The following is a 27,377-nucleotide window of genomic DNA, read 5'->3' as shown; positions in this document are numbered from 1 at the left end:
TATCAATGCATTCACATTGCCCGCCATGAACTTCCGGGGAACGATCCTCGTCTACATGAACCACGTGACGATAACCGTTTTTGGACTTCCGGTGTCGTAACTCTTCTATTAAATAGCTCTGGGCGCCGCGAATGCCCGACAGCCTCTGACGGCCTCTGACTCCCAAAATCGGGTTGGTGTGTCAGGGCCTTTACACACAATACACTGTTGAGAACAAAAAATCGTAAATAATGCACCATAATACATTCTGACAAAAAATAAAAATTATTATGAATACAAATAAAATAAAAGAAGCCTCCCGTGAGTTACTACAAGCTATAAAGTAGATTTTAAAAACGTTTTATAGAATAAAAGCTCACTGCAGGACGTTGTAGAAATGCGTGTGTGCACCACGACAAAAGAGCCTCATTCACTTTACATTGGGGTTGTTTGCGTGGTGCCAACACGTAAATGTAGCAAAGTTCGTGAGTCTACCACGCAATGCGGTGTTAAGGAGTCGTGGTGGAGTCACGCATTCTGGTGAGATCAGGTTGACCTAGGACCAGGTGGAGGGATTATATCTCTTCGCTGGCCTGGGAGCGCCTTGGGATCCCCCAGTCAGAGCTGGTTGATGTCGCCAGGGAAAAGAAAGATGGATGGATGGATGGTTTCTTTGGTATATCTTAATTATTTTTGAATAAGCTCTAGTTTAATGAAAGCTACATTAACAAACTAATAACAATAACAAAACACATATTACATTACACGTCACTTGTTAAACGCTTTTATCCAAAGCGACACAGCGGAATGTTTGACTGCAGCAGGATTTCGAACCAGTGCCCCCGTGATCAGAAGATTAGCGCACTGACCACTGAGCCACAACCTCCCTTACGACCTCGTTTGCGGCTTACCTACAGCTTTATGCATCCACATGCAACAGTTTAGCTTTGCTTGGCTCTGAAGCCCCCCCTGCTGGTCAACCACCCTGACATCAAATAGTCACTGTCCAGTAATGAACTAATGAATACCAATGAATAAACAAATAGCCTGTGTTTGACGATCTGAAGACAAATAGTTAATACTTTAAGGGAAATGCTACGAACAAAGCGCCCAACTTATGTTTCAGAGGTTTGATCAAATATGACACTGAATGTGGCACGCACAACGACACGCCAAGTGAAGGCCACATTTTCCATTTATTTTCTGGAATGAATTTCAGTTTAGAAAAAAATGTGTAAAAGTTTTATTCTTAAAGCAGCAAGCTAAAAATTAAAACAATAGGATATCTTCCGATTTACAACACTAATCTGCTACATAACATGTAAAAATGTGCTATTACTTTACCAACAGATATCACGTAATTATGGAAAATGATTTGTTCTGATTCTTCTGTGAATTGCAGGCTTCTTATTTCAAACAAAGGCAGAGGCTGAGATTGTAGCTGAGGCAGCAGCTGTCACTCAGGCTGTGTGACCCCCCCCCGTCCCTTCAGCAGGGCCCCTCCTGTGGTCTTCACTGCTCCTCTGGCAGAGACAGCGCTGAAGCACCTTGTGTCTGCATTAAGCTTTGAAAATCAAAAGGCAGGTGTTTATTCTGAACCATCTCAGTTCAGCCAGTCCAGATCATTATCCTCGTCATCGTCACCAAAGAGAGGGGCTGGGGGGGGGTGCCCCTTCAAGCTCTGGACACAAAGGAAAGAGATGATAACATAAATATCGTTATCCTCAGGTAATCATCTTCTAAAGCAGTATGGTGATAAAACATCAATGACTGACGTCGCACTGAAACAAAACACAAGGGAAGTGCGGCGGGGACCTGCACATCCTTCCTCACCATCTCATCCTCCTCTTCCTCCTCACTGGGTGCTGCGGGGGGTTTGGCAGGAGTTGTGATCTGGAAAAATGGTTCTTCTCCATGTTCCTCTCCCATTCCCTCAGTCAGACTGAGAGAATAGCAGAAAAGGGGTAGAGGCGGGCGGGGAGGAACATAAAGACAGTGAGGAGAAAAGAAGATGGAGATGAAGAAAGCAAGAAACAACAGGTGGGACGAGCAGTTAGTTTGCAGGAATCAGGCATGGCGGCACACACATGTTGCACATGTTGTAAGTTCAATTAGATCTGGTCTATTAGTCGTAATGGCCCTCAAAACTGCATTTCTTGTTGATGCTTGGAGATACATCGCTAATAAAACAAACATATAGCTTAAATCATTGTGTTGGGTTCCAAAGTGGAGCAAATGTTTTTAGATTCTCAAAGGTTTCAGCTCAACTCAGAATTGTTCGAATAGTTTTCAAATATTGCAAAGAAACCATTTTCCAAATGTTGTGTTGCATTCAATAATATCCTGATAAACAAGAATCATGAGCCAAATAACCAAAGACATATGATACCCTATATAGGCACCTCTGTGAATATAAGCAATATTAGTATGCACATTATACAAAAAGTTGGCCAAATTCTTAGAATGACAGTATCTGTCAATATTTGTGTCTCAGCCTAACAACGTTTTTATACTGTACTATACATTAGGGCTGAACGATATACCGTGTCATGGCGATAACCGCGATATGCGCATGCGCGATATTCACACCGCAGGGACGTGCGGTTTTATTCATTTAAAAAAAATAATGCTAACATAATTCAAAATAAAGATACCCTTATTACTTATCGAAACTGCACATACAATATATCCGATTAAAGCTGAGACTCCACAGATTATTTAAGTATAGTATCTAAGCGATCCGATCTCGCGACAGGGGAAGCAAACACAGACAACACAACACGTAGGTAGCAGAGAGACTCTGCCACAGGTCTCCCTTGAAAAAGAGATCATTGATCTCAATGGGATTTTACCTGGATAAATAAAGGTTTTGAATTGAATTTGAATTGTACCTTTTACGGAGCTTTTACGGGAGATTGTCTCACCGTAGCTGTCAATCTGATCAAAAGACGTGTTCAATGCAAGGGGCAAACTGTGGGGTAGAGCCGGGACACCAATACGGAAGTGCCACACACTGCAGTTCATATATTGGCCGATAGGCGATGGCTGCAGAAAGGAGCAATTTCTATAGACCCCCATGTTAAAATGCCCAACTTTACAGCAGAGAAAAACATGTTTCTACCCCTGGCTCCATACATTTTATTATCGATATAATTAGATTCCACCTTCATGATTATGGATCTGTGAGTGAATTGTTTTCTAACACGACCCTTTTATTTATATTAGGTCTTAACGTTTTTGCATAAATTAGGGCGTGGTCACATTGAGTGACGGCTCTGTCAAGTGCCTGCCGCTGTTAGCTTCTTGTCTCTCTGCTAGCTGCTCCGTGAAGCTAGCTACAGGGACTCTGCCTGCCCAGCTCATCCAGGAAACACAACTTGTAGCCGGCCGTGGTTGTTTGTTCTTCATGCTTATATATCGGACTATTGTGACTCGCTCTGCGGTTAAAACAGACGGTGCATGAATGCGGTAAGTGAAATTCGAGTGCTTTATTTATGTGTTAATGATTTTAGTCAGCTACGTAATGAATGTTAAGTGTGGGTTAGCGTGTAGCGAGTGGTAGCTACATCGGTGCTAACGATGCTAATCGTAGCCTCCAAGTTAAAATAATAGACTGTGTATATAAAAGGTTAAAACGAAATAGACGTTAAGTGGGATAATACTGTTGAACAAACGGCTTCTGTTTGAGGTTGATAAAATAAGGTCATCCTTGTAACGTAGAGATATTTTATTATGTAGGAGGAACTGTATGCATCGCTAAGGTTAATTTAAATTGGCTATGCTCAAGTATGTAGACAAGTTAACGTCGAAGTAGTGAAATCAACCTCACAATAAGATGTGTATATTACAATTATTAATGTCATATTTCAAGATGATTACTTGGATATTACAATATGGTTGGTTGAGCTGGAGTTCATTATCGAGCTTACACGTTAACGTCACAGTCATCTGAAGAACGAACCCAAACCTTGTTGTTTTTATTAAATTGCATTACCAAATTGATATCAAATAAACAGTAAGCATTGGTAACACAACTTCCAAAGTTACAGTAAAATAAAAAGGACCCTGACTCGGACAATACACAATCCAACATGTTCAACAGAAGAGAATCAGTTATATTGTTTGTACACATGGTACTTTACATATATATATATATATATATATATATATATATATATCTATCTGTTTGTTTAAGGTGTCCAGGTGATGCAGGCAGGCTGGACCAGAGAGTGAGAGACAGAACTGGACTCCTCACAGCAGTGAACTTCAGCTCAGGTACAAAGACTCTTTTTTCATACTGTACAAAGAATCAAGAAAGATATTGGTTTAAATGAATGAAGTATTGACTTTAATACACTGATACACATTCCATTAAACAATACTAAATACTAGATCACCTACACATCGGTTAAGTTGAGGGGTTTTTCCATGCAAAAAGTTACATTTAGATATTTAGCAATATGACTTTGTCAGCTTTCTAATTTAATGTATTGAAGGCAAAGATATTTAACACAGTGAGAACTGCTACTATTTATCTCTCAATATTGTCTGTAAAAACGTGGTAAAAGTGATTCTTTCAGTGAGACAACAGAGCAAGCTTCTACAGTTGCACTACGTTTTGAGAACAGTTCAATATTATTTTGATAACATATATTTCAATGTTGATGAACTTCATACTGTTCATTCATAATCTGATTGTCTTTGTAGCTCACTGTTGAAATAAAAAAAAAACATTAAAAAATAATGATATCTACAGCCCCTAAACACACAAACACACCGCTTTCATAAATAACACACTTGTTCTGCAATAATATGTTTTATGTTTCCTGTCATTTTTGTTAGGAAAGGACATGCCTGAAAGACACGACATGTTCTCCTTCTCTGAGGGTCAAGAAGAACATCCAAGAGGAACATTAAGAGCTGATGTTATGAGATTTTAAGACCAGTACAGGACATTCACTAAGAAACTACTTTTATTGTGAAAAAATAGTCAGCTGATCGAATGCAGCTATTTCCACATCTACACTCCATCAGCTGATTATTTCTGTTTGCCTCACTTTATGAGCTTCACATCACCTGTGCCTTGTACCGCAGAGTTTGCAACGTCACAAATAAATGGGGCCAATCTTCAGTCGGATGTGAAATCTAACATTTTCAGTAAGAATAATGGACAAAAGGAATGCAAATACAAATACAATTTATTGAAATGTGAACCAAAACTTCATCAAATGTTTTGAATAAAAAGCACATATGGACAGAAGGTGTAACCCTATTAAATGTATAAGTAAACACATTTAGTCAAATAACGTGACAGACTAGGCCTGTGCAGTTGGTATCAGCTTTGGTATCAGCTCCTCCATCAGGCCTGGTCCTCCTCGCAGAGGAAAGACCCTCAGTCCTCTCCAAACCAACAGACAGGACGTCCATCACACGGAGGTTTCTCCCTGAAGTCTCTTCAGCTCTCTGGACACCGCGCTGTCTCAATCCGTCCACACTGAATATGAGAGGGGGAAAATGAAAATAATAAATGCTTTAGACAATAAGAAATATAAAGTTGACTGTGGAGTTGCTCAGTTTTTTTAGATTGTCAATACTATTACTGTATAACTAATATCCCAGGTTAAGAGGCACATTCAAATAAAGATTGGTCTTTAAATACATTTTGTCTTTTGAATTGTTTGTCTAAAGTCAAGGATCTAGAACTGGTAGGCCTACTTAGTTTTAATGATACAGTCTGGTTATTATGCTGTTTGGAGGAGGCCTCACAGGTAAGAGCACTAACTAGCTACCATCACATGTACCTTAGCTTGACTGAAATGTATTAAACGTATAGTTAAGTGATATCAAAATACAAATAACTAATGTCATGCAAACATATTAATATTTGCTTGATTCCAGTGTTGAATTTAGCACAATTGCATACAAACATTAAGGGGTTTTAAGATTCTGAAGTATTATGCTAAAAACTCAATAACTTAGATTATTATTTATAGTTTTGCTGAATAGTTTCATGGCCGCTTACCTTAGAAACGTAAAATGCGACGGCAGCGTGCAGATGGGGAGCATGTTAGCTTAGCTTGGTAGCTTCAGCTAGCTCTGGAACTTCCAGCTCGGTGGCAGGAGGTCCCGCCTCGGCTCCGCCTCTTTGCCCTTATTTGGAGTAGGCTGGAGTAGACGGGAGTTGAACTCTGACGTCACTGTCGAGCCGTTAGTGGCCGACTCCGCCTACTAAGGGCTTCACGGCAACTCTGCAGAATCCTATGGGTGACGTCACGGACCCTACGTCCATTTATATATACAGTCTATGGTTTAATGGCATTAAAACGAAGCTGAATCGGTTGATCCATAGGTTAATAATGTGTCTGTGGCTTTGAAGCAATTGTTTATAATCCATAATTCCATTTTTATGTAAAAATCGGAGCACAAAAGTTAGCTGCTAATGGTAGCCACCAGAGTGTATGCAGCTTCCGGGTTTTGGCTACGCGTCACTCTCACTCCTTATTTGGTAATGTGTGTGTGTTAGACTGCCTGGACTGCCGCATAGCCAAGACCGGAAGCAGCAGCCACTCTGGTGGCTACCATTAGCAGCTAACTTTTGCTCTGCGATATTTACATAAAAATGGAATTATGGATTATAAATGAAATAATCTTTTTATACAGATACGTTAAAAACCTATGGATTAACCGATTCAGCCGCGTTTTTTCTCGTTTTAATGCCATTGAACACGTCTTTTGATCAGATTGACAGCTACGGTGAGACGATCTCCCCTAGAAGCTCCGTAAAGGTACGTGTTGTGATGTCTGTGTTTGCTTCCCCTGTCCGAGTTTGGATGACTCAGTGATGATACTATATACCTAAACAATCTGTGGAACCTCAGCTTTAATCGGATATCTTGTATGTGCAGCTACGATAAGTAATAAGGGTACTTTTATCTTGAGTTCTGTGCCAAAGTGTGTCATTTAGATGCTTCTTATGAGACTTGTGTTTTGTTTTGGTAAAAATGGTTAGTATGGTCAGTTAGCTGAGATTATTCCCGTTAATCTGGTATAACACATTAATAGGTTCTTAAATATTAAGATCCCCTGAGACACAGTGTCGTGAAAAAAAAAGTAAAGTACCCGCCGAGACCTTGGGGCTTAACAGGTTAAAAAAAACGCAATATATATCGCAGGGGAACAAAAAACCGCAATGTCAGTTTTTTTCAATATCGTGCAGCCCTACTATACATACTTCACTTTGCATTGAAACACAATGTCTAGGACTGTCTACTACCCTCACTGTGCCTCAAGTAGTCGAATGAACAAGATGCATTCAACAACTGATTTGCATCAACGCCAAAAACGATTTACACTGAGCTTCACAACAAGCCGTGCAATAAATGTGCCTCCTACATGCCTCCTTAAGAGACATAGAGGATCATCTGTTATGTTCCTCCTGCTGTACGATGTTCTTTCTACAGGCATCTCAACGATGTGTCGCATTCAACAATATACTCCCTAGTTTGATTTTAAATGTGTTATCCTAAGAAACGCCTACATCATGACATCATGACAGATCTGTTCCTACCTGTGCTCTTATAAGGATGAACCCCTTAGCTCTGGTAAATGAAGGCATGCGTCAGTTGATTCTTATTAGCGGGTAAAGCCCCACCAGTCACCAATAAAGAGCATGAGACTGCAGTTAAGATAATTAAGTCACATTCTGAGATCGAACTCCAACAGAAAAAAGACTCCAATATCTAAGTAACTTCTGCATTAAGTCAAACTAACTTTATATATTGTAGTGTGGATATAAAATAACAAAAAATAAGATACATACATTATGCTTTGGATAGTTTCTTCAATATCAAACCATACACTTGTCTTTACAAGAAGTAAAGAAAACCTGAATTGAAAATATTCTCAGCAGTTCCAAATCTGTCAGGCATGCTTTGATATCATTCGAGGTTGTGCACACACAGGTTTTTAAGTTTGATTTCTTTGGAGTTGTACTAAAGACTATCTCCTGTGCTGAGCCAGGCATAAGTATATGTACTATATGTGACCTCATCAGGTTACATATAGTGCATATACTCAGTTCCTGCCAGGACTCACCTGGGCTCCTCTCCTGAGCTGTCTGGTAGTGCATTGGGAGGTGGGGGAGGGTTGGCGGGGGGGCCAAAGGCTTTCTGGGAGCCGTCCTGCATTTCTCCTTCACTCTCTTTGCCCCCCTCACTGCTGTGAGGCCCCTCTGACACAGGTTCCCGTCTGTGCTCAGCTGCTGGACTCTCTTCAGGTACATGATGTGGGTCTGCAGACTCAAAGGTCTCTTTTTGCTGTGAGGAGATGTCCTGCTCCACTTCACACTCTGCCGTGTCATGCCGTTTGGGTTCAGTGGTAGAAAGGGGGCTGAGATCAGTGGCCAGGCTGACTGTCTCTGACTCAGGAAGTGTCTCCGTCTCTGCTGCCACGTCCTCATCCGTCTGGCTCTCACTCACTTGCTGAGAATCTGATTCAAGTTCTTTCTCTTGGACTTCTCTGTCACCATTCACATGTACATTCTGCACTGTCTCCTGCCTCTGTTTCACAGCATCACATTCTTCCTCTTCCTCTTCCTCCTTCTCTTTCTGTCCCGGTGAAGATCTGTCTGTGCCAGTGAGCAGCTGCAGGGTCACATTCTGGAAGCATACCACATATTAAATAAAGTTCATCATGTGATCCCATCTCTCTTAGTGTGCATCCGTCTGGGCCAGCACTCAATAAGCAATAACACGCTTTCAACACATCTGAACAAAATACATTTCCTCCATGTAGAATTAAGTATGAAGTATCAATTATCAAGCTTTGATGTTTCCATAAATCTCTCGTTTATTAAATAGATTGTAAGTGTTTAAATGCCCCAGAACTAGTGAGTGAAAAATAACAAAAGGTAAGATATCCCAGTGAGAAGTCAGTCAGTGCACACTGCAAAGCAGCTCACACACTACCTTCAGTGTAGGAACACGCTGCCATCAGCTCGATTGGATTACTGTGTTACGTGTTTGTTACCACTCTAACCAGGGACAAGGACTGCTAAGTGCATCTAAAGACCCAGAGACCTGTATTGATCCCGTACGCCAGGTGCAACAGGAAGAAGAGAGAAACACAGGACGGCACACAAGAGTTCAAACAAGAAGACTAGGAATTAATAAAAAGCATAAACATGTAATTATTAATAGAAAAACACAATAAGAGGGAAAATCAATGAGCAGCTGAACGTACATATATTCAGATACGAGTGAATATAGTTAAATATTTACTGTATGTACATGTATATGTGCAGGTGAAAGTAATATGTGTATATACAGTGCAGGTTGTTTTTGGATGGGTTACATCGTTAACCCTTGACAGTGCAGCCTGATGTACTGTCAAGGGTGCTCCTTTGTGTACACAAAGGAGTGTACCAGGCACTGTGAGGTGTGTGTGTGTTGAACTGCATTAAATAACACCTAGTGTGTGTGTGAGTGAGAGTGAGTGAGTGAGTGAGTGAGTGAGTGAGTGAGTGCGTGCGTGCGTGAGTGTGTGTGCGTGCGTGCGTGTGTGAGTGTGTGTGTGTGTGTGTGCGCGTGCGTGAGTGTGCGTGTGTGTGTGAGTGTGTGTGTGTGTGAGCGTGCGTGCGTGCGTGCGTGCGTGTGTGCGTGCGTGTGTGCGCGTGCGTGCGTGTGTGCGCGTGTGTGTGCGAGTGTGCGTGCGTGCGTGTGTGCGCGCGCGTGTGTGTGTAACGTCTTCACCTTGAGAGTAGAGACGATCGCCCCCAGCACAGCCTGGCCACTGTAGGACTCACTGAGGTCAAAGTGTCCCCTCAGAGAGTGGAACACTCCGTTCATCACGCGCTTCACCTGCAGAAACACAGCTTCACGTCACAGGCATGGAATGTATAGCTCTTCATATTTTGCCTGCATGAAACTCCTACATAAAGCAGATATCAAACTGAAACACAAGTTGTAGAAATGTAAACTGTTACATTCATACCCCCTGTAGTTCGGACTTCCTTCTTGTGTGTGGGGAAGCTAGAACTGAGAGTGGGAGGGGCCTACACTGACATCTAGAGGCGCGAATGAGCTATTGTTAATCATTGTGGGTTTGTATTCTCTCCTTGTGTCTTCTAATGAATGATGGGAAAACCGGAAGACATTTTTTTAGGGTTGATGGAGGAACCCCACCTCTGCTGAAGAGTCCCCAGAAGCCTGCTGCTCCAGTTCAGCTACTCTTCTTTCCAGAGCCTCCCTCACAGACACTGCTTGCTGCTCCAAGGTTGTGTACTAAGAAATAAAAAGAGGCAAACATTTACTTTAATACGATGTCTAATGGCGCATTCCCACTACACGGCCTGGCTCGGTATGGCTAGGCCTCGTTAGGACTGGCTCACTTTATGGCGCATTTCCATTACAGTTTGGGGACTGGGGCAGTAACTATAGTAACGCAGTGTAGGCGGAGCCGTGACTCATCTTCGATGAGAACCACACAAAACCAACATCAGCCGTTAGCTGTTAGCCCTCAGAGCTCACAGCTCCTCAGACCTGTTCAGAAACTAGACAGAAGCTAAACAAGTACAAACCACAGACTGCCTGTGTCATGGAGAATACAGTCGCTGCTTTATTTATGTCTGTAGGCCGTTGTTGTGAGTGTGGACGGTCGGAGCATTTATAACGTTAGCTTAGCCAAGCTCCATTCAGAAAACACGCATTTTAAAAGGTGTTTCTCTGCCGTCTGTCTGCAGACTTGTCAAAGCATTAATGCATGGTTTTTACTAACCGGTATCAGTGTGTTGTTACTTCGGCATCATTTTGAAATGTGTATTACAATTACATCACAGTCACATATGTTCATCTTGTTGTAGTAGTAGCTCCCTTGCCAGCGATTCTCTCTCTAGTTTAGCATGCTCAGCCCGACTCAGTGGTTGTTGGCCCGGAAAGAACCTCCATTTTATGGGGCCAGAAAACTGTGAATTAGGACCTGCTTGGCGGTACTACGCTAAGTGCAAACGCAACCAATAACGGGCCCCGCACGGCTCGGCACGCTTAAAGCGAGCTCCGCGCTGTAGTGGAAATGCGCCATTACTGTCCTGGCAGATGCATTCCCTGACAGTGAAGAGCATAGTGTCCCCCCCATCTTACTCTCCCCTGCAGGGCCTGCAGCTCCTCAGTCTGCCCGCGGTGTTGGAGCAAAGTCTGTTCTTCTACATTTCTTGACTGCTTCACAGCCGTGAACTGTTGAGAGTGAAACAGAGGCACAAATAAGGCAATCATAATCACCATATGGTAACTCTTCACTATGTCAGCCAGCCTGTGTCCAATGATGGTGAATCCAAGTCAAAAAAGGTTCAGACTTATTTTATTTTTTTTAGTATTTTAATTTTCAGTTTTCTAATTTGAGAACTAATCATTTCATCATCTAATTGTTTCAGTTTAATAACAAAATCCGTTGTGAAAACAAAAGAACGTAGATAACCCTAACCCTAGGATAGAAAGCTGGCTAGTTAGCGGTTTGATCTTTTTAAGCCAGCCTACAGAATGTCAAGCCGCATCGTGTACTTGTTTTCTTTGGTGAAAGCTGTTTGAGCCCTTAGTTTTGTTCATTAGATATGTACAGAAATCATTAATGCCATATTATACTTCGCCTGCTCCTTCTTATGATCTTAACCCATGACCCAACATTAAAAGACAAAACCAAAACATAATATTAAAGTTATTACATTATTATTAAAATGGATATCCAGCATTATAAAGTTGTTGGAAAGATATCAGGAGTTTCAGTCCGTAGTGTGGGTAACGTTCAAAAAGCCCCCGAGCCAACATGTCTCGTAAAGTGCAAAGGTAGAGTTCCAATCAATAACAATGAGACAGACTTGCTGATTGAATATGTTGGAGTGTGTGTGTGTGTGTGTGTGTGTGGTCCACCTTGTCCTGCAGCTGGGTGAGCCTGTCCTGCAGAGCGTCTCTCTGCTCGCAGGCCTCAGCCAGCTCTCTGCTGTGCTGCTCTCTGCCACCGGCCATCATCTGCTCACACCTCCCTCTCCACTGCTCCTCCAGCTCCGCCTGCTGCTGACAGAGCTGCAACGCACGCAGGCCACAGACCATGAGGGGTGCTGCCAATGAGATCAACTCTTTCACAGAACATACTAGAAAAGGACCAAAGCCCCTCGCCACATCCAGTGACTATTATCCACCCCAGAAAAACTGTTTGCATTACATTTATGTGAACAACATTTAGCACATTTCTGCTCCACGCCACCTCTTTAGAATCGACACAGCTCTAAATAACGTTGTGTGCACCATACCAAAGCAAATTCCTCATATTTGTAAACCTTCTTGGTGAGAAAAACAATTCTGATTCTGGTATTATTAACTGATTCAGAATATTTGTAAGGGAATTCAGAGAGATGAACAATTGAACCATCACGTTATCATGTATATTGCTACAGTGGCTCTGATTGGCCCACCTGCCCTGCTGCAGCGCTGTCGGTGCTGCTCCTGGCCTTGCGCAGCAGAGCTCTCAGATTGTCCTGCTCCAGCTGGCTGCTCTTCCGGAGCTCCTCCACCTCCTCGTCCCGACGCTGACGCTCAGCCTGCCACTTCTGCCTCCTTTCAGAGAGTGTCTTAAAGGAACGGGAAGTAACCGTCAACATTTACTGGCAACTAGTTCACATTTCAAACACTCTCCCTCAATTAGTTCTGGAACACATCATCTTTGACTCTGACTCTGTTCTGACTGAAGAGAACCTGTGGACACAAACACTAAGCGGACATACTCGTTCCAGGCTGTCTTTATCAGTCTTCAGGTCCTGCACCTCCTCCTCCATGTTGTTGACTCTCAGCTCCATCTCTTTGCGTCTTTGCTTCTCTGAGCGGTACTGAGCCTGGGCCCTCTCTGCTGCCTCCTTCAGCTCTGGAACACACATTACATGTTAGACTTACATACTCAATACTAGGGATGCCAGCGATTATTCGATTATTCGCTACAGTCTCCATAATCGAATATTATTTTTAAAAATCGATTTTATTATTTATGTATTTTTTTTTTTTCTGTCTTAGTTTCAACCAAAATATATATAAATATATATATGCTAATAATAGTAATAGTATTAATAATTGTAAATGGCCATTGGTCAGACCACCAGTTTGTTTTAATGTAAACTTGGAGGAAGCCTGCGTGCAGAGCAGACTGCTGCTGCAGCAGCTACACACAGACCCCCCCCACCCCCCCACACGTGCGACTAAAGATGAACAAAGCGGGCAGGTAAAAAGAGTTCCTCCTCGAGGAACTACTTCGAACGTACAAGTCCAAAGGAAGTTAAATGCAAGCTCTGCGAAAAGACGTTGGTCTATCACAGCTCAACCTCAACAATGCGTTGGCATTTGAGTGCGAAGCACGCCAAAGAGGTTACAGAGAAAGACGCAGCACAGCCGGCCATTACCGACTTCACTTCAAGGCCACGTCGTTGTGATGACATGCTTGTTTGTTGTTTGTACTGTAAACATGTTCCAGTAAAGAAAACAACGGAATTCCTTTTGTCTGAGTTCTTTTTTTCCCCTCTCCCGCGGGGGGGGGGGGGGGGGGGGGGGGTCGGGCGGAAGAAGCGAGTATTATTCACCAAGGCTGCCGAATAAGCGATTTGGGGCGTGGGCAGGTGCGGGCAACCACACACACACACACACACACACACATCACACACACACACCACACACACACACACACACACACACACACACACACACACACACACACACACATCACACCACACACACACACACACACACACACACACACCAACACACATCACCACACACACACACACACACACACCACACACACACACAACACACACACACCACACACACACACCACACACACCACACACACACACAACACCACACACACACACACACACACACACACACACACCACACACCACACACACACACACACACACACACACACACACACACACACACACACACACACACCACACACACACACACCCACACACACACACACACACACACACTTTGGTGAGTTATTGGCGCATTCCACTGCAGGCCCGGCTCACTTTAATGCTGCGCTTCCATTACAGTTTACGAGCTGGGGCAGTAACTATGGTAACGCAGTGTAGGCGGAGCCGTGACGTCATCTTCAATGAGCACCCCAGAAAAAACAACATCAGCGTTAGCTGTTAGCACTCAAGCTCACAGCTCCTCATATCTGTTCAGAAACTAGACAGAAGCTAAACAGTTTAAAGGGAAATGGGAGAAACCTCAGGGAGAGCAGCAGAGGAGGGATCCCTCTCCCAGGACGGACAGACGTGCAATAGATGCCGTGTGTAAATCAAAGAGATAATATATTTTACAGCTTAGGTAGACCGAATGTTTGGAAATGCATGTGTCTGTAATGAGAAGATGCATCACGCATTTTAAAAGGTGTTTCTCTGCCGTCTGTCTGCAGACTTGTCAAAGCATTAATTCATGGTTTGTACTAACCAGTATCAGTGTGTTGTTACTTCGGCATCATTTTGAAACGTGTATTACAATTAAATCACGGTCAAATATGTTCATCTTGTTGTAGCTGTAGCTCCCTTGCCAGCGATTCTCTCTAGTTTAGCAAACTCAGCCCGACTCAGCCCTGTTTGTTGGTCCCGATAGAATCACGATTTTGTCGGGCCAGAAAAAAGGTGAAAAAGTAGCCCTGGGTCGGAACTAGGCCTAGTGGAAACTCAACCAAAAACGGAGCTTAAACCGCGCCATGGTGGAAATGTGCCATTAGTGTGTTACATTCTTGATTACCAACATTCAGTCTTCTACACTCGGTCCATGTTCATGCTACAGGAAGATACCTTCATTTGACTGTTGACATTTTTCCTGTAAAAAGTCAGTTTTTCACACCAGAATCATAGTGTTATTCAGGTGATGATGAAGACAGGCAGGGGCAGACTGGCCATTGGGAGAACCGGTAACGAAGTGGGCCCGTTGACAATTGACTAACGGTACCGAGTTGGGCCGTTGGGCCGGTCGAGTTTCCCGGGCCGATGTTTAGTCCCAGTCCGCCCCTGAAGACAGGTCAGGGTGAACCCCAAGCTAAGATTCACATGACTCCATTCTTTAGACTAGAGCAGTGGTTCTCAAACCTTTTCTGTCAGGCCCCCCCTTTGGAGAAAAAAAAAAGTCGGGCCCCCCCAACACAAATAGTCAGGCTCAGTGGCGGCACCTGAGATCTCTTTTGGGGGTGCTGTGGGGTAGCTTGACGTTTCATAGAGGGTGCTCAAACATTTAGGGTTTCCCAGTAATGTACCGGGCGCTACAGAGGAATGTTCTACTGCAACATTCCCCACGCAGACACACAGTGTGACAGTTACAATGAAGGCTCGATATCAGCTCACGGCATATAGGTGTAAGCAGGGGTAAAGTGCTATTTTTATAGGTGGTGTGTGGACCTCACATAGGGGGGTCCGGGGGCAAGCTCCCCCGGGAAGATTTATTTTTAAATATTGAAGTTAAAAGCATCAATCTGGTGCACTTTGAGAGCAACATGAAGAGATCTATGGATACATCTCTCAACACCCAGATGAAACAGAACTGTAAACAGATTTACTTTTTCTTTATGGATATCTTACAAATCACCCTTTTAAACTTTATTCTTTTTTTACTGTCATATAGTATTTCATAACTGTTTTTCATTTATTCTCTTATTTTTTTATAACTATAATGATCATATAAATAATTGTTTACATCAAACCGTTTGAGACCCACTGATATGACTTAGACTAAAGTTAACTATCTAAACACTCAGAGTCCTTTAGCTCACTGAGCCTCTCAGTCTGACAGGAGAGGACTCTCTCCACTTTGTTGTTGAAAAATATTCCCAAACAAATGCACTATTTCTTCTTGCGTAATGTTTCATAAAGAACTACAGCAGCTGTTCTATAAAAACGAAAAACTTGGGAGAAATGTTTGTCTTTAGTCGGAAGTTGGGTCGCAATGAGAGACAGACTAACAGTGCTGGTTTTGGTCTTATACGTGACTACCTCCAGATCAGTCTACACACAAAACATTCAATTGTAGATTAATCGTCCAAAGAAAATAGTCCCCAACAAATGCTCCAATTCCTTTAGTTTGAGTATTTGAAAGCTACAGCGGCAGCTGTCACAGGAAATACATAATTGAGCCTTTTGAAAAATTAAACATTTGAGACCGGTTTTGAAAGATACATATTTTCATTATTTATGAATCTTCCCCTCACTATGTGTAAACGAAACATGAGATGAGACTCAGCAGGATTCTTTCCCCTGGCTAACACATAATAGGTCAAAGCACGTAGGCAAAGGCCTGGAGGACGAACTCCACTGACCTCTGAAGTGAGTGTAGCCACGAACATTCTGTCGTTATTCACTTCTGCTTTTGAGGCTGCTCTTTTCTACTGCTGTTGATTGTACTGCTTTTTACAGAGAGTAAATAGTTTGTCCACCAATTCATAATAATGATTGTAGAATGCATCAGTCTGCTCGTTGGTCTCTAAAACAGTTCCAACAAGCTGAAGACGACACTGTTCATGAAGTAAGGATTTATTGCAGGATTGTTGCTTTAAATCAATAATAAGTAGGGATGGGTATCGTTTGAAATGTATCGATTCCGATTCTTATCGATTCCGATTCTTAGCGATTCCCCGTTTCGATTCCAAAATTATAAAAGAAACAGGTCAAACATTTAGATAACAAAAATGTCTTAATTCGTTTAAGCTTTAACTGACATTTTTACAAATAAAAAATATACATGCAATACAAATGTATTGCACAATAGCTGTGCTTTATTTTAACTGAGCTATGCCTGTGGCAAGCTATTAGCAGGCATTACACTGTGCCTTGTCTTTTTCTTTCTTAGTGTAGTGGAGCATCACTTCAGAGCGTTTACCGCGACCCATCTTTGGTGTTATGAAGTGGCTGAGCTCGTGAACTGTCTACGGGAGGGCGGGGGGGCCTCGCTGCAGGGCAACTGTGGACCGCTGTCGCCTGTCAGCGCAGCTTACATGATGCCGTTTAAAAAAATGAAGGGCGGTGCCGGCCGTCAGCGTACCGAGCCGGCCGTTAACGGCCCGCTGACAACCGGCCGTTCTGTGATTCTCCAGAACACACAGATGGCCAGTCCGCCCCTACCCTGTATTCCACCGGGTCACCGCGGCGCAGACGGACCCGGTGGAATACAGGGTCTACCGCGTCTAGGAACCGTTAAGCAGAACAGAAATTGTGTATTTGGTATGGGTACCCTGTACCTGGCATTTTCTTATCGGTTCTCATCTGGAACAGAGTTTCGGTTCCCAACCCTAATAATAAGTAGTATAGCACTAACCTTCCAGCTGTGTTTCCATGGCAGCGATGCACTGGCAGTGCCTCTCGCTGTCCTGTAGAGCTGAGATCAGTTTGTTCTGCAGCTCCGCCGCCTTCTGCTGCTGAGCTGCGGCTTCCAGCTGCAGCTGAGACATCTGGGCCGTGGAGGCAGTCAGATCCTCCGTCAGACGCACCTGATGGAGACGCAGAGAGGGAGGTGTGAGGGGGGGGGGGTACCAGTGACTACAGTGAAGCCCAGCTCACACAGACAATGGAAGAACAGAGAGAGGCCTAATGAGGGGCTCCGGGTGCTGGTGAGTGAGCAGCATGACCCTGTGGAGGAACATGGCGAGTGATGGCGGATGGAATCAGAGACAGGAGGAAACAAGTTAGTTCTAATGTCAATGAAGTGTGACGCACAGGATGAGCCAGGGCAGCGTCAGACCGGGTCAAAGAGTAGCTGCATATGATACTTTTGGTGCCGGACAGTTGGAAATGGGGCTTGATGGGATTAACCAGATCAGCTGTTACATTCTAGAATTGCATCCAAAGTGATTGGGTTGAAACCTGTGACTTGTCTGGGAGACGGTCTGCTCCTCAAAAGAGATTTCAGGAAGAGAGTGTTTCTCTTCCTTCAAACTGCCCATGGTACCCTCAGTGAGGGCCTCTTAGCTTTGTGTGCTCAAAGCAGAACATGTGCAGATACTATGTGACCCGGTCTGCTACAGAACACAGAGAAAACGGGCTCACCTGGCCCAGGTCCTGAGGCAGTGCGTGCTGGAAAGAGAGAGCAGTAAATGCTAGATGTTCTTAAGAGCAGCACTTAAGTAATCCGGCGCTGGCTGAGTTAAGGATCATTAACTTCAGAGGTGAGCAGGAACAGAATGATTTAAAACACAACCCAGCGTATTAAACAAGCTCCAGCTGGAACTAGAGTCTGATTCAACACGTGATTAGATTTCACATCAGTCATCCACATCTGTGAAGTAACTGAAGGGATTAAATACATGTAGCGCAGCCAAAGTACACCATGTACCTCTGAACTGTAGTGGGGTAGAAATAAAAAGTAGCAACAAATTGAAATACTCAATAAAAGTACAAGTAACTCAAAATGGTACTCAAGTACAGTACTTCAGTAAATGTACTCAGTTACTTTACAGCAGGGCTCAGCTGCTCCCCTCTCACCTTGTCCTGCTCCGCCTGCAGCAGTCGGGCCTGGTTCTGCTCGCTGGAGGACTTGAGGGAGTCGTTCCTCTGCTCCATGACCAAGTGACTCTGCTCCATGTACCTGCAGGGCACACCACACCAGCTCACTACACACCAGCTCACTACACACACACCAGCTCACTACACACCAGCTCACTACACACACACCGACACTCTGCTGGAGCTGCAGTCAGCGTGGGCTGTGGGCTGTCAGAGGGACAGTGAAGAGGGCGTACTGTAACCTGTCACCTGCATGCCGACCGCCTATCGTTTTTTAAATAGCAATGTGTGAGATCAGATAATAGCTTACACAAATCTTTAAGTCCATTAAAATCCCATTTTCATTCTTTTCATCATCCACCAATTTCAACGATGTTTCTAAGAAAATGAGACAATGTATTTTTTTAAATAAAATAATGTTTTTGGAACCATTCTGAACTTAATGAATAAATGAAACACCACTTAATGCTGCTATCAAACATAAGAGCTCCACGTGACGTCTTTGACATGTATGGCTGGTGACGCAGTGATGTCATGAGGTTCTGTCTGTGACTCACCTCTGGTTCTGGTTGATGAGCTCCCCAATCTTACGGTTCTGCTCCTCAATACGAGAGCTTTTATCAAAGACTTCTTTTTTTAAACATTCATTTTCCTAAAAGGCAAAAAGAAGCTTTAGGAATGCAGTTGGAGTTCTGTCCCCGTACACCCGTCTATTATTATGATGTCAAGAAGGGGCTCCGAGAACACAAGGCGGCGTGTGTTCAGGCGTGTACCTGGACTATTCTTTGGATGTTGTGCATGATCATGGAGGTTTCCATAGACACACTAGGAACAGCCGCAGAAAGACTTCCATGCCTTTGAAGGTCATCGATCTGTCAAAACCAAACAACACAAATCCAACCAGATGTTCTCCTCTCTATTGAAACATATTAAACATATTGTAATTCACAGAGTGTATACCTTTGAGGCCAGCTGATCCACTTTATCTGCTACTTTTCCGACAGACAATCGGATCTCGGTGTTGTGTTGTCGGGCCTCAGTCATCAAGAAGGACGTGACATCACTGGAGCCTGACGAGAACAAACCATCAGTGTAATTATTAACTTTCCCTATTGAACCAAACACAAGTGTCCTGCGGCTGTGTGCTTGTATGGATGAATGAGGCCGCGGTTGACCCTTGTTGAATAGAACTCTTACCCATGTACGGAACAGGCTGTGCAGGATACACCTGGCCCACAGGCTGCAGCTGGGATGGAGCCCCAGAGCTCTGTGTGTAGGAGTAAGGCTGGAAGACAACAGAACGCACTGATATTACCATGTCTGTCCATGATGGACTTCCTGATGTCAGTGCCATATGTGGAGGAATCCCACCTGAAAGGCGTGGCTGCTGCCTGTCAGTCCGGGCTGTGGGGCAGCAGTGCTCATAAAAGGAAGTAAGGCAGAAGGCGGAGCGGTGTGAGGGTGCAGTGCAGGAGCAGCTGCTGGGGCAGAGGCGGAGATCTGCAGTGGAGACGGGGCGTCGGGCTGCTCCCTCACTCGGCTGCCACCGGTGTCCTGAGGCAGCAGGGGCACCAAGCAAGTGGTGACATCATCAGACATCATTCTCTCAAGTTAAGAATCACTTAAATGCAGTTGTTGTATTCCCATAAGGATGACAGATGATCAAGAAACAGATACAAATGAAAGATGAAAGTCAGAGCAGTAGAGGCCGAAATATTCTTAGATGAGGTTTGGGTCACCCCGAAAAGTGCCCCGTTTAGAACAGCTGGTTGATTCCAAATGAACACACACACAATATATATACTTCAACGTGACTGAACCCGCTGTGAGCAAGAGCAGGTGAACAGAAGAGAGCCATTCACAGCACCTGTGCTTTGCCCAGTGGGACTCGTCACACGTCTTCTGTGGAAAGAGGCTTGTATTGACTAGTTGTCCAAACACCCTATAAACACGATGTTTGCTCGGATCATTAGGACAGGAAAGCTGTCACATTCTTTCCCATTTTCTGAAAATAATACTCGTGTGATTTGTGAGACTCGTTGATGTGATTTTAATAGTTTTTTTGGCAACAATTGAGCTGAAAAACATTCTTCGTGGGTCTTGGCCTCCTTCTGGGTTTGTGGCAATAAGAGAAGATGATACCACGACCAGACATATTGTTTAACGGGCACATCGTGCCGACCTACCTCCAGCTCAGAATCACTGGACTCGGGCTGGCTGGCCCCCCCCGTCAGAAAGGGCAGCATAGGCTGGCCCATCTTCGCCATGCGAGAGATCAGTTTGGCTTTTGTGGCGTCTGGATTCTGAAGTGTGAAAAAGAAACCTTGCATCAATCCAGCTGCAAAGAAAATGCAATAAACATCACAACACATTGTAAACAGGAAGGACGTCTGTGGGGGGGCTTACTGCCAGCTGTTCACTCAGAGAGTTTGACTTTGCACGAAGTGGTGGCTCCCTGCCAATAAAATAAAAAAAGGTCAAATAAAAATCATCTGAGGCAACAAAAGACTTTAATACTGTTTATTGTTTCCTGAGGCCTAAGACTCACCCTGGTCTGCCTGGCCCGGGGGCTGTGGTCTGTGGGGGGGGCTCCAGGGCCACATTCTCCCCACTGGGGGCTGGGGAAGGAACTGGGGAGGGGGCAGCAGAGCCTCTGGTGCTGGCATTGGAACTACCGGACCCATTGTCCTTGGAGAACTTCACCTAAAGTGGAAGAAGGGCAGAAAGACCCTCAGGCCCCACTGGCAGCATTACGATCCATAAGACATGCACTAACGCAGGATGAGACCCTCGTGATGCGAGCAAACATCAACACAAGAGGTGAGTGCAGGAGAGTGTCAGTGGGAGTTACCCGTCGAAGCTCCACTTCAAAAATCAGAGTGCTGTTAGCGGGGACGCGGTTGGGAACTCCTTTGGCTCCGTAGGCCTGGTCGGGCGGGACCACCACGAGACGACGGCCCGCCTTCTTCAGCCCCACCATCCCCTCCTCCCAGCCCTGCAGATCACACCCGGTCATAACACACGGTCAGAATGTAATGAACGGATGCCATAAGACGAACCTTGTCCTCCACACTTCTTCACAAGCTTTCTGTTGGCTGCTTTTAGCCTCTCCTACATCTCCACTCCAACAAAGTCTATATTTAAACAATCTATAAGTGAGTAACTGTGTATACTATTTGATTTCATTGCATACTATTCCAATATAAGTGTTTGCATATATGTGTGAAGGGGCTATAAGCCCTTACAGGGTTTTAAAGACTGAACAGTTGTTTTAAAGGGGGTTGAACTTAAGCTGCTATTTTCCGATCAAGTGCATTTTGTATTAAACAAAGTGCTGCTATTTGATTCAGTGTTTATGTTTGGTGTTGTCGCCATAGTAACTGTTTAATGACACTGGTGCTATCTTGTCATCATTCATTTTGGATCAATTGTTGAGCAACTCAAACAGTCATGAAATGAACCCTGGTGTCAACTTACTTTGATCACTTTTCCAGCTCCAATCTTCAGGCGCAGCGACTTGTCCTTGTTCTGGTTGGAGTCAAACATCTGAAGGACATCAAAGGCTCAAAGATGAGTGTGTCATCACATCTACACAAAGCTGGAGAATCAATTGTAATGGTGGACGTCACCTCTCCGATGGTGTGGCTCTGAAGCAGCCAGCCTGTGTACACCACCTCCAGAGAGTCTCCATTCTCCACGGCCTGGCCTTCACCCAGACTCAGGTCCTGGACCACCACGGCCTCCAGGGGGGCCGCGCTGTTTGCTTTGGCCAAACACACCTAAGAAGATAAAGCAAGTCTTATGGAATAAGCAGGACTCGTGGTGTTTGGAAAGAGCGTGCGTCTGTGGAGGTCGGACTGAAGCGGGGATCTGAGAACAGTCCGGATCCACGTTGACAGACAGCGGTGTTATCACCTCTTTGCAGAAGTCTGATGAAGCTTTCTGCGACTCAAACATCAGGGACCAGTTCTGCCTCTGCTCATCGTAAAAAGTGCAGTAGTTGTTTGGCTGCACCTGCAGAGGAAGAACACGTTAGTTCATCACGTGACGCACTCTTATGTACTCACAGCCACAGACGGAGTGTGGGCGCTGCTGCCGAGCGTACACATATCAACTGTTCCTATTTCAAAGTCTTATAATATCTAAAGAAGAAGTATTTACTAAAGCCAATAAGAGTTAAGTATTTTCTAAATCTGATCTCAATAGTTTTGGAGAAAAGCAAATATAAACGTTTTCATTCCAGTTGAACCTTTCTTTCTGTTCCATGTATGCCCTATGACTAAGAGCTATACATGTTGTTGTAGACAGAGGAAGACATGACGGGGATGTGATACAAGCTGCACACACACCACATGTGTAGCTTGTGTTGAGGTTACAGGAGGAATTAAGAAGTGTCCTCTCTAGAACATGAGGCCGTGGAGCAGGTCCGACTGTCGAGGCCAAGAGGACCATGACAGGAGCTCACACCTGGAAGCACGCGTCATGCACCTTTTCACACTGTCCACAGGAAGCAGATCACAGAATGTGTCCCCGCTGATCAGACTGCTGTGGTGTGTACTCTTTCAGAGCCATGGGAGAGGGCCTGCACACCCTTTATGATGGACATGAGTGCATTAGATCATAGCATGTCAAAACAATTATAAATAAAGCGCACAGCTGATAGACCCCCTGGTGCGTGGAGGGGAAACTGAGAGCTGGATGTGTATTGGCCAAAGAGAGAATAGCATTTGAAAGCACAATGTTTGTAAAGATGCGGACCCTTTGGCTCCTGCAAGAAGGCTGTTCATCAGCACGGTCATGTGTGCCACGTACCGTAGCCATTAGGACCTTGGGCCAGCTGGTGGCACACGACACAAGAGCCACACGTGCATTACAAACGAACAACAATGTAAAAATAACAAAAGGATCTCTTAACATTTGGAGAAATTTCAGTTTGGATAATTCATTCAATCTTAAAATAATAATATTTTTTATAAGCCTTTGTTATTTTATTTATCTCTATGTCTGCTTATCCTTTTCTTGTTATATAATCATTTGTCTCGCTTAAATGTCTACACTTTTCATTTTGTGATTTCACTGGGATTCAAAAATGTGTAAGCCGTGAGCCTAACATTTCAATTAAGCCCCGCCCACAGCCAGGAAACAGGAGCTCCGATTGGCCCGCTGTGTCTGTGGGCAGGAGTCACATGACATGTCTGGAATGGGAATAGGTGCTGTCTCTCTATAGTAAAACACTTTTCTATAACACATACTCCACGGCACTTACACAGTAATAAAGACAGGAACAGGAAGTGCAGACACGACAGATAGAACAGGAAGTGCAGACACGACAGATAGAACAGGAAGTGCAGACACGACAGATAGAAGGGGTTAGACCAGGCAAGAGATGGCTTTAGCATCATGTGCTGTTCATATAGCACATGATGATGATCGCTCTGATCAATATGTATTCAAACCCATTAGAAACCTGACAATAAGTCCCTTTCTGGAGCAGAAGGCTGTGCCATAAGTGACCACACCTCCAGAGCGCCTGTTGCCGTAGTTACTTTAAAACCATAGGGTTTAAGTAACATTATATGATTTACATAGCAGTGGCTTTATTAGGGTAAGTGCCAGGCCTTGTTTTAAGTGTGTGTTCAAATATTGTCTGTGGGACAGCAGTGTGTGTGTGTGTGTGTGTGTGTGTGTGTGTGTGTGTGTGTGTGTGTGTGTGTGCATGTGCATGTGTGTGTGTGTGCGTGTGTGTGCGTGTGTGTGTGTGTGTGTGCGTGTGTGTACGTGTGTGTGTGTGTGTGTGTGTGCGTGTGTGTATGTGCGTGTGTGTGCATGTGTGTGTGTATGTGTGTGTGTGTGTATGTGCGTGTGTGTGCATGTGTGTATGTATGTGTGTGTGTGTGTGTGTGTGTGTGTGTGTGTGTGCCCTGCATTGAAAAAGGTTAAATGATCCTCCATAGTTACTGCAGACTAATGCATACGGAAGAAAGAAAGATATCTGCTGGCTGTGATTGGTTCTTCCTGGTCATATGACATGTGGGTCCCAGCCTCAAAAAAGAACCTTTCCCAAGTCTAAATGGAAAACAGTGGATTGGACAGAAAACGCAACATACGTGCGGACCCTATCAGATCAGTGAAACTGTGTGACCGTTTGTTTCACCTTCTTCCGTTAGACGTGTCAGATCTACAAACGATCCTCAGTATGCGCCCTCAGAGCAAGGCGACACATCACAGTATCTGTCCAGGGCGCTCACACCCTTTGCGTGTCCACTCACCGTGAAAACAAAGCCCAGATGGATCCTGGCCGCCGCCACTTGCTTCTGTTGGCTCAGGTACAGAAGCAGCTTGTACTGCAGAACAGAAAGAGGTGCACTTTTTGTAAAAATCAAAAGTCACATCAATAATGTGAAACAAGTGACCAATTAGCAAACCTCCGACCTCTTGTGTTGAGTGGCTTCCCAGCACCGCTGCTCCCAGCTTCCCCTGCTTCACGTACTGTCCGTTAATACTGCACAGGGACACAAAGGGGGACACCGTAACATACATGCGTATTCATGAAGGGATGGAATAGCCCACATGAACCAGTTACAGTCCTACAGAAAGACAGTCAATGGGATCAGACTACAGACTGGGAGCTCACTGTCTGAAGGCCTGCACGGCTGTGGCCAATAGCACTGCAGGAGCTCCGGGGGGAAGCAAAGCCTTCTGGGAGGCTGCTGCTGCTGCTGCTGCAAGCGGACACAAAGACACATTGGATCAGCCTCAGCGTGGCTCAGTCTGACATCACTGCTGTTTCTATTCACGTCGTCTTACCAGAAGTGAAGCTCTTTCTGGGCTGCTTCGGAGCCGTGTACTGGAAGGACTCATTTCCCCGACTGCCTTCCTGGTCTAGTCCGAACAGCGAGGCCAGTTTGGCTCTGCAGGACAAGGGTCACGATCATTCACATAAACTTCTGCTTCATGAAATGTACGAGCCGCTCTTTGGGTACGCTCGCTCAGAGGAAACCCACCACGGCCCTCAGGTGTGAGACAGGAAGTGCAGCCAGGCAGCTTCCTGCCCAACGGGGGGATGCTCATACATTACTGTGAAGCTGACCGTTGAGCGGCCCGACCAAGCAAGGAGGCAGAACGTCCAACAATATAACCCGGCGTGGGCATTTATTAAAAACATGGGCACAAAGTTCACAGCTTCAATCCTGCTGTTCTCCTTTCACACGTCCTCACACACACACACACACACACACACACACACACACACACACACACACACACACACACACACACACACACACACACACACACACACACACACACACACACACACACACACACACACACACACACACACACACACACACACACACACACACACACACACACACACACACACACACACACACACACACCACACACACACCACACACACACACACACACACACACACACACACACACACACACACACACACACACGTTACCTTCGTCACAATTACATTTCATTTAGTTGAAGCTTTTATCAAAGGACTTTCAATAAGTGAAATCAACCATAGCACACTCAGAACAGCCAGAGTCCTGCAGGGACATCGGCCTGGCCTCTTCACTTAGGGGCCACACTTCAGGGGCCACACTTCCAACAGCTCTCAACAGTCCAGTGCACATGAGGTCTGCCCAGCGGCCATCAGGAAGCATCGGGCCGTGGCACCAAAGCTCACCGTCTGTGCACCGCCTCTCCTGGATGCCCTTCCTTTGAGCAGGCTGCTCAGCCACATGTTGCAACCTCCCCATCAAGCATTTGTGTGTCATTTTGCACCCATATATAAAAATGTGAAGCAGCACATTTTTATACCGGAAGGAAAACTTGAATGTGTCTGTAAATAAAACGATATGATCCACATATTGACAAGTGTAGTGAGGAGTCAGCCGTCACTAAGTTACTACATGAACATCCTTACAGCTACCGCCTGATCAGAGGCACCGGTCTCCTGATCTGCTACGGTTGAGCTCCAGCTGGCATGTACTAACCCCTGGAACTGCTTCCACTGGTAATCACCGGAACCTCCTGGAGCCGACATGTTGGAGGCCTCGAGGCCCTCATCACCCGCGGTAACCAACTCGGAGGAGAAGAGTCTGTTTGCATGCGAGTCAAAGTCCTTCTCGCAGCGCCTCAGCCCTGCGTCAGCCTCACGCCCACGCTCTCACACCGTTGTGGCAGATTCAACAGCACAGCGCGTTGCTGAGCTGAGGCACAAAGCTCACCTTGCTCCTAACAGGCAGCATGTGATAGGAATTAGCCTCCAGAACATGCCCTACACTGGCTGCCTATTCCCCACGCCCCGTGCTGCCGTCACACGAGGGCCACACAGCGGAGCGGGCTGTCGGCCTGAGAATGTGGCGCAGCTGGGACTAAAGGCATCCTGATGGAGAGGTGTATTAAGACACAAGCATCACAGTTTGATCCTCACACTTCTTATTTATAACATCAGAACTTCCTTTAGAGACGGCCTGTCGCTACAAAAAGTGCATTATAAAAAATAATGTATTGCTCAGTCTATATAACTGGCACGTCGAGTGGACATTACGTTTCTAACAGGGCTCAGGTTTATCAGACGGTCTTCCAAACTCCCCGAGAGAGCTTGGAAGTTATGAAGTGATCTTTGCTGAGGCACAGAGCAGAGGGGACGTGAAGACACGCCGTCCTCACAGAGAGAAGACACGCCGTCCTCACAGAGAGAAGACACGCCGTCCTCACAGAGAGAAGACACGCCGTCCTCACAGAGAGAAGACACGCCATCCTCACCGGAGAGAAGACACGCCATCCTCACAGAGAGAAGACACGCCATCCTCACCGGAGAGAAGACACGCCATCC

The 27,377-nt window shown here is 45.0% G+C and overlaps 1 protein-coding gene across 1 annotated transcript; it reads right to left on the bottom strand.

Moving 5' to 3' along the window:
- Nucleotides 1-1,156: 1,156 nt before the first annotated feature.
- Nucleotides 1,157-26,295, bottom strand: fkbp15b (FKBP prolyl isomerase family member 15b). Its single transcript, XM_034090613.1, has 28 exons — nt 26,056-26,295; nt 25,325-25,442; nt 25,152-25,239; nt 24,950-25,019; nt 24,787-24,861; nt 22,433-22,531; nt 22,147-22,296; nt 21,995-22,063; nt 21,369-21,512; nt 21,066-21,220; nt 20,924-20,972; nt 20,704-20,820; nt 19,889-20,071; nt 19,715-19,802; nt 19,478-19,587; nt 19,291-19,389; nt 19,075-19,169; nt 18,497-18,599; nt 17,334-17,505; nt 12,749-12,885; nt 12,440-12,595; nt 11,898-12,050; nt 11,115-11,207; nt 10,161-10,259; nt 9,729-9,836; nt 8,074-8,636; nt 1,813-1,921; nt 1,157-1,660 (listed from the first exon to the last, which is right to left on the bottom strand). Exons 1-28 carry the CDS (start codon nt 26,293-26,295, stop codon nt 1,583-1,585), a joined length of 3,720 nt encoding a protein of 1,239 aa, XP_033946504.1. The 3' UTR covers nt 1,157-1,582.
- Between the last annotated feature and the right edge of the window lie 1,082 nt (nt 26,296-27,377).

Source organism: Pseudochaenichthys georgianus, chromosome 9, assembly GCF_902827115.2.
Source record: "Pseudochaenichthys georgianus chromosome 9, fPseGeo1.2, whole genome shotgun sequence".
Taxonomy (NCBI): Eukaryota; Metazoa; Chordata; class Actinopteri; order Perciformes; family Channichthyidae; genus Pseudochaenichthys; species Pseudochaenichthys georgianus.
The sequence above is the reverse complement of the archived record's forward strand: the minus strand, read 5'-3'. Positions and strand labels throughout refer to the sequence as shown.

Excerpts from the sequence above, each read along its gene's own strand:
- fkbp15b (XM_034090613.1), bottom strand. The coding sequence starts at position 26,295 with ATGGGGAGGTTGCAACATGTGGCTGAGCAGCCTGCTCAAAGGAAGGGC. Across the intron at positions 22,297-22,432 it reads CATCAGACTTCTGCAAAGAG|GTGTGTTTGGCCAAAGCAAA; the intron begins GTGATAACACCG and ends TTATCTTCTTAG. Across the intron at positions 1,922-8,073 it reads AGCTCAGGAGAGGAGCCCAG|TCTGACTGAGGGAATGGGAG; the intron begins GTGAGTCCTGGC and ends CTATTCTCTCAG.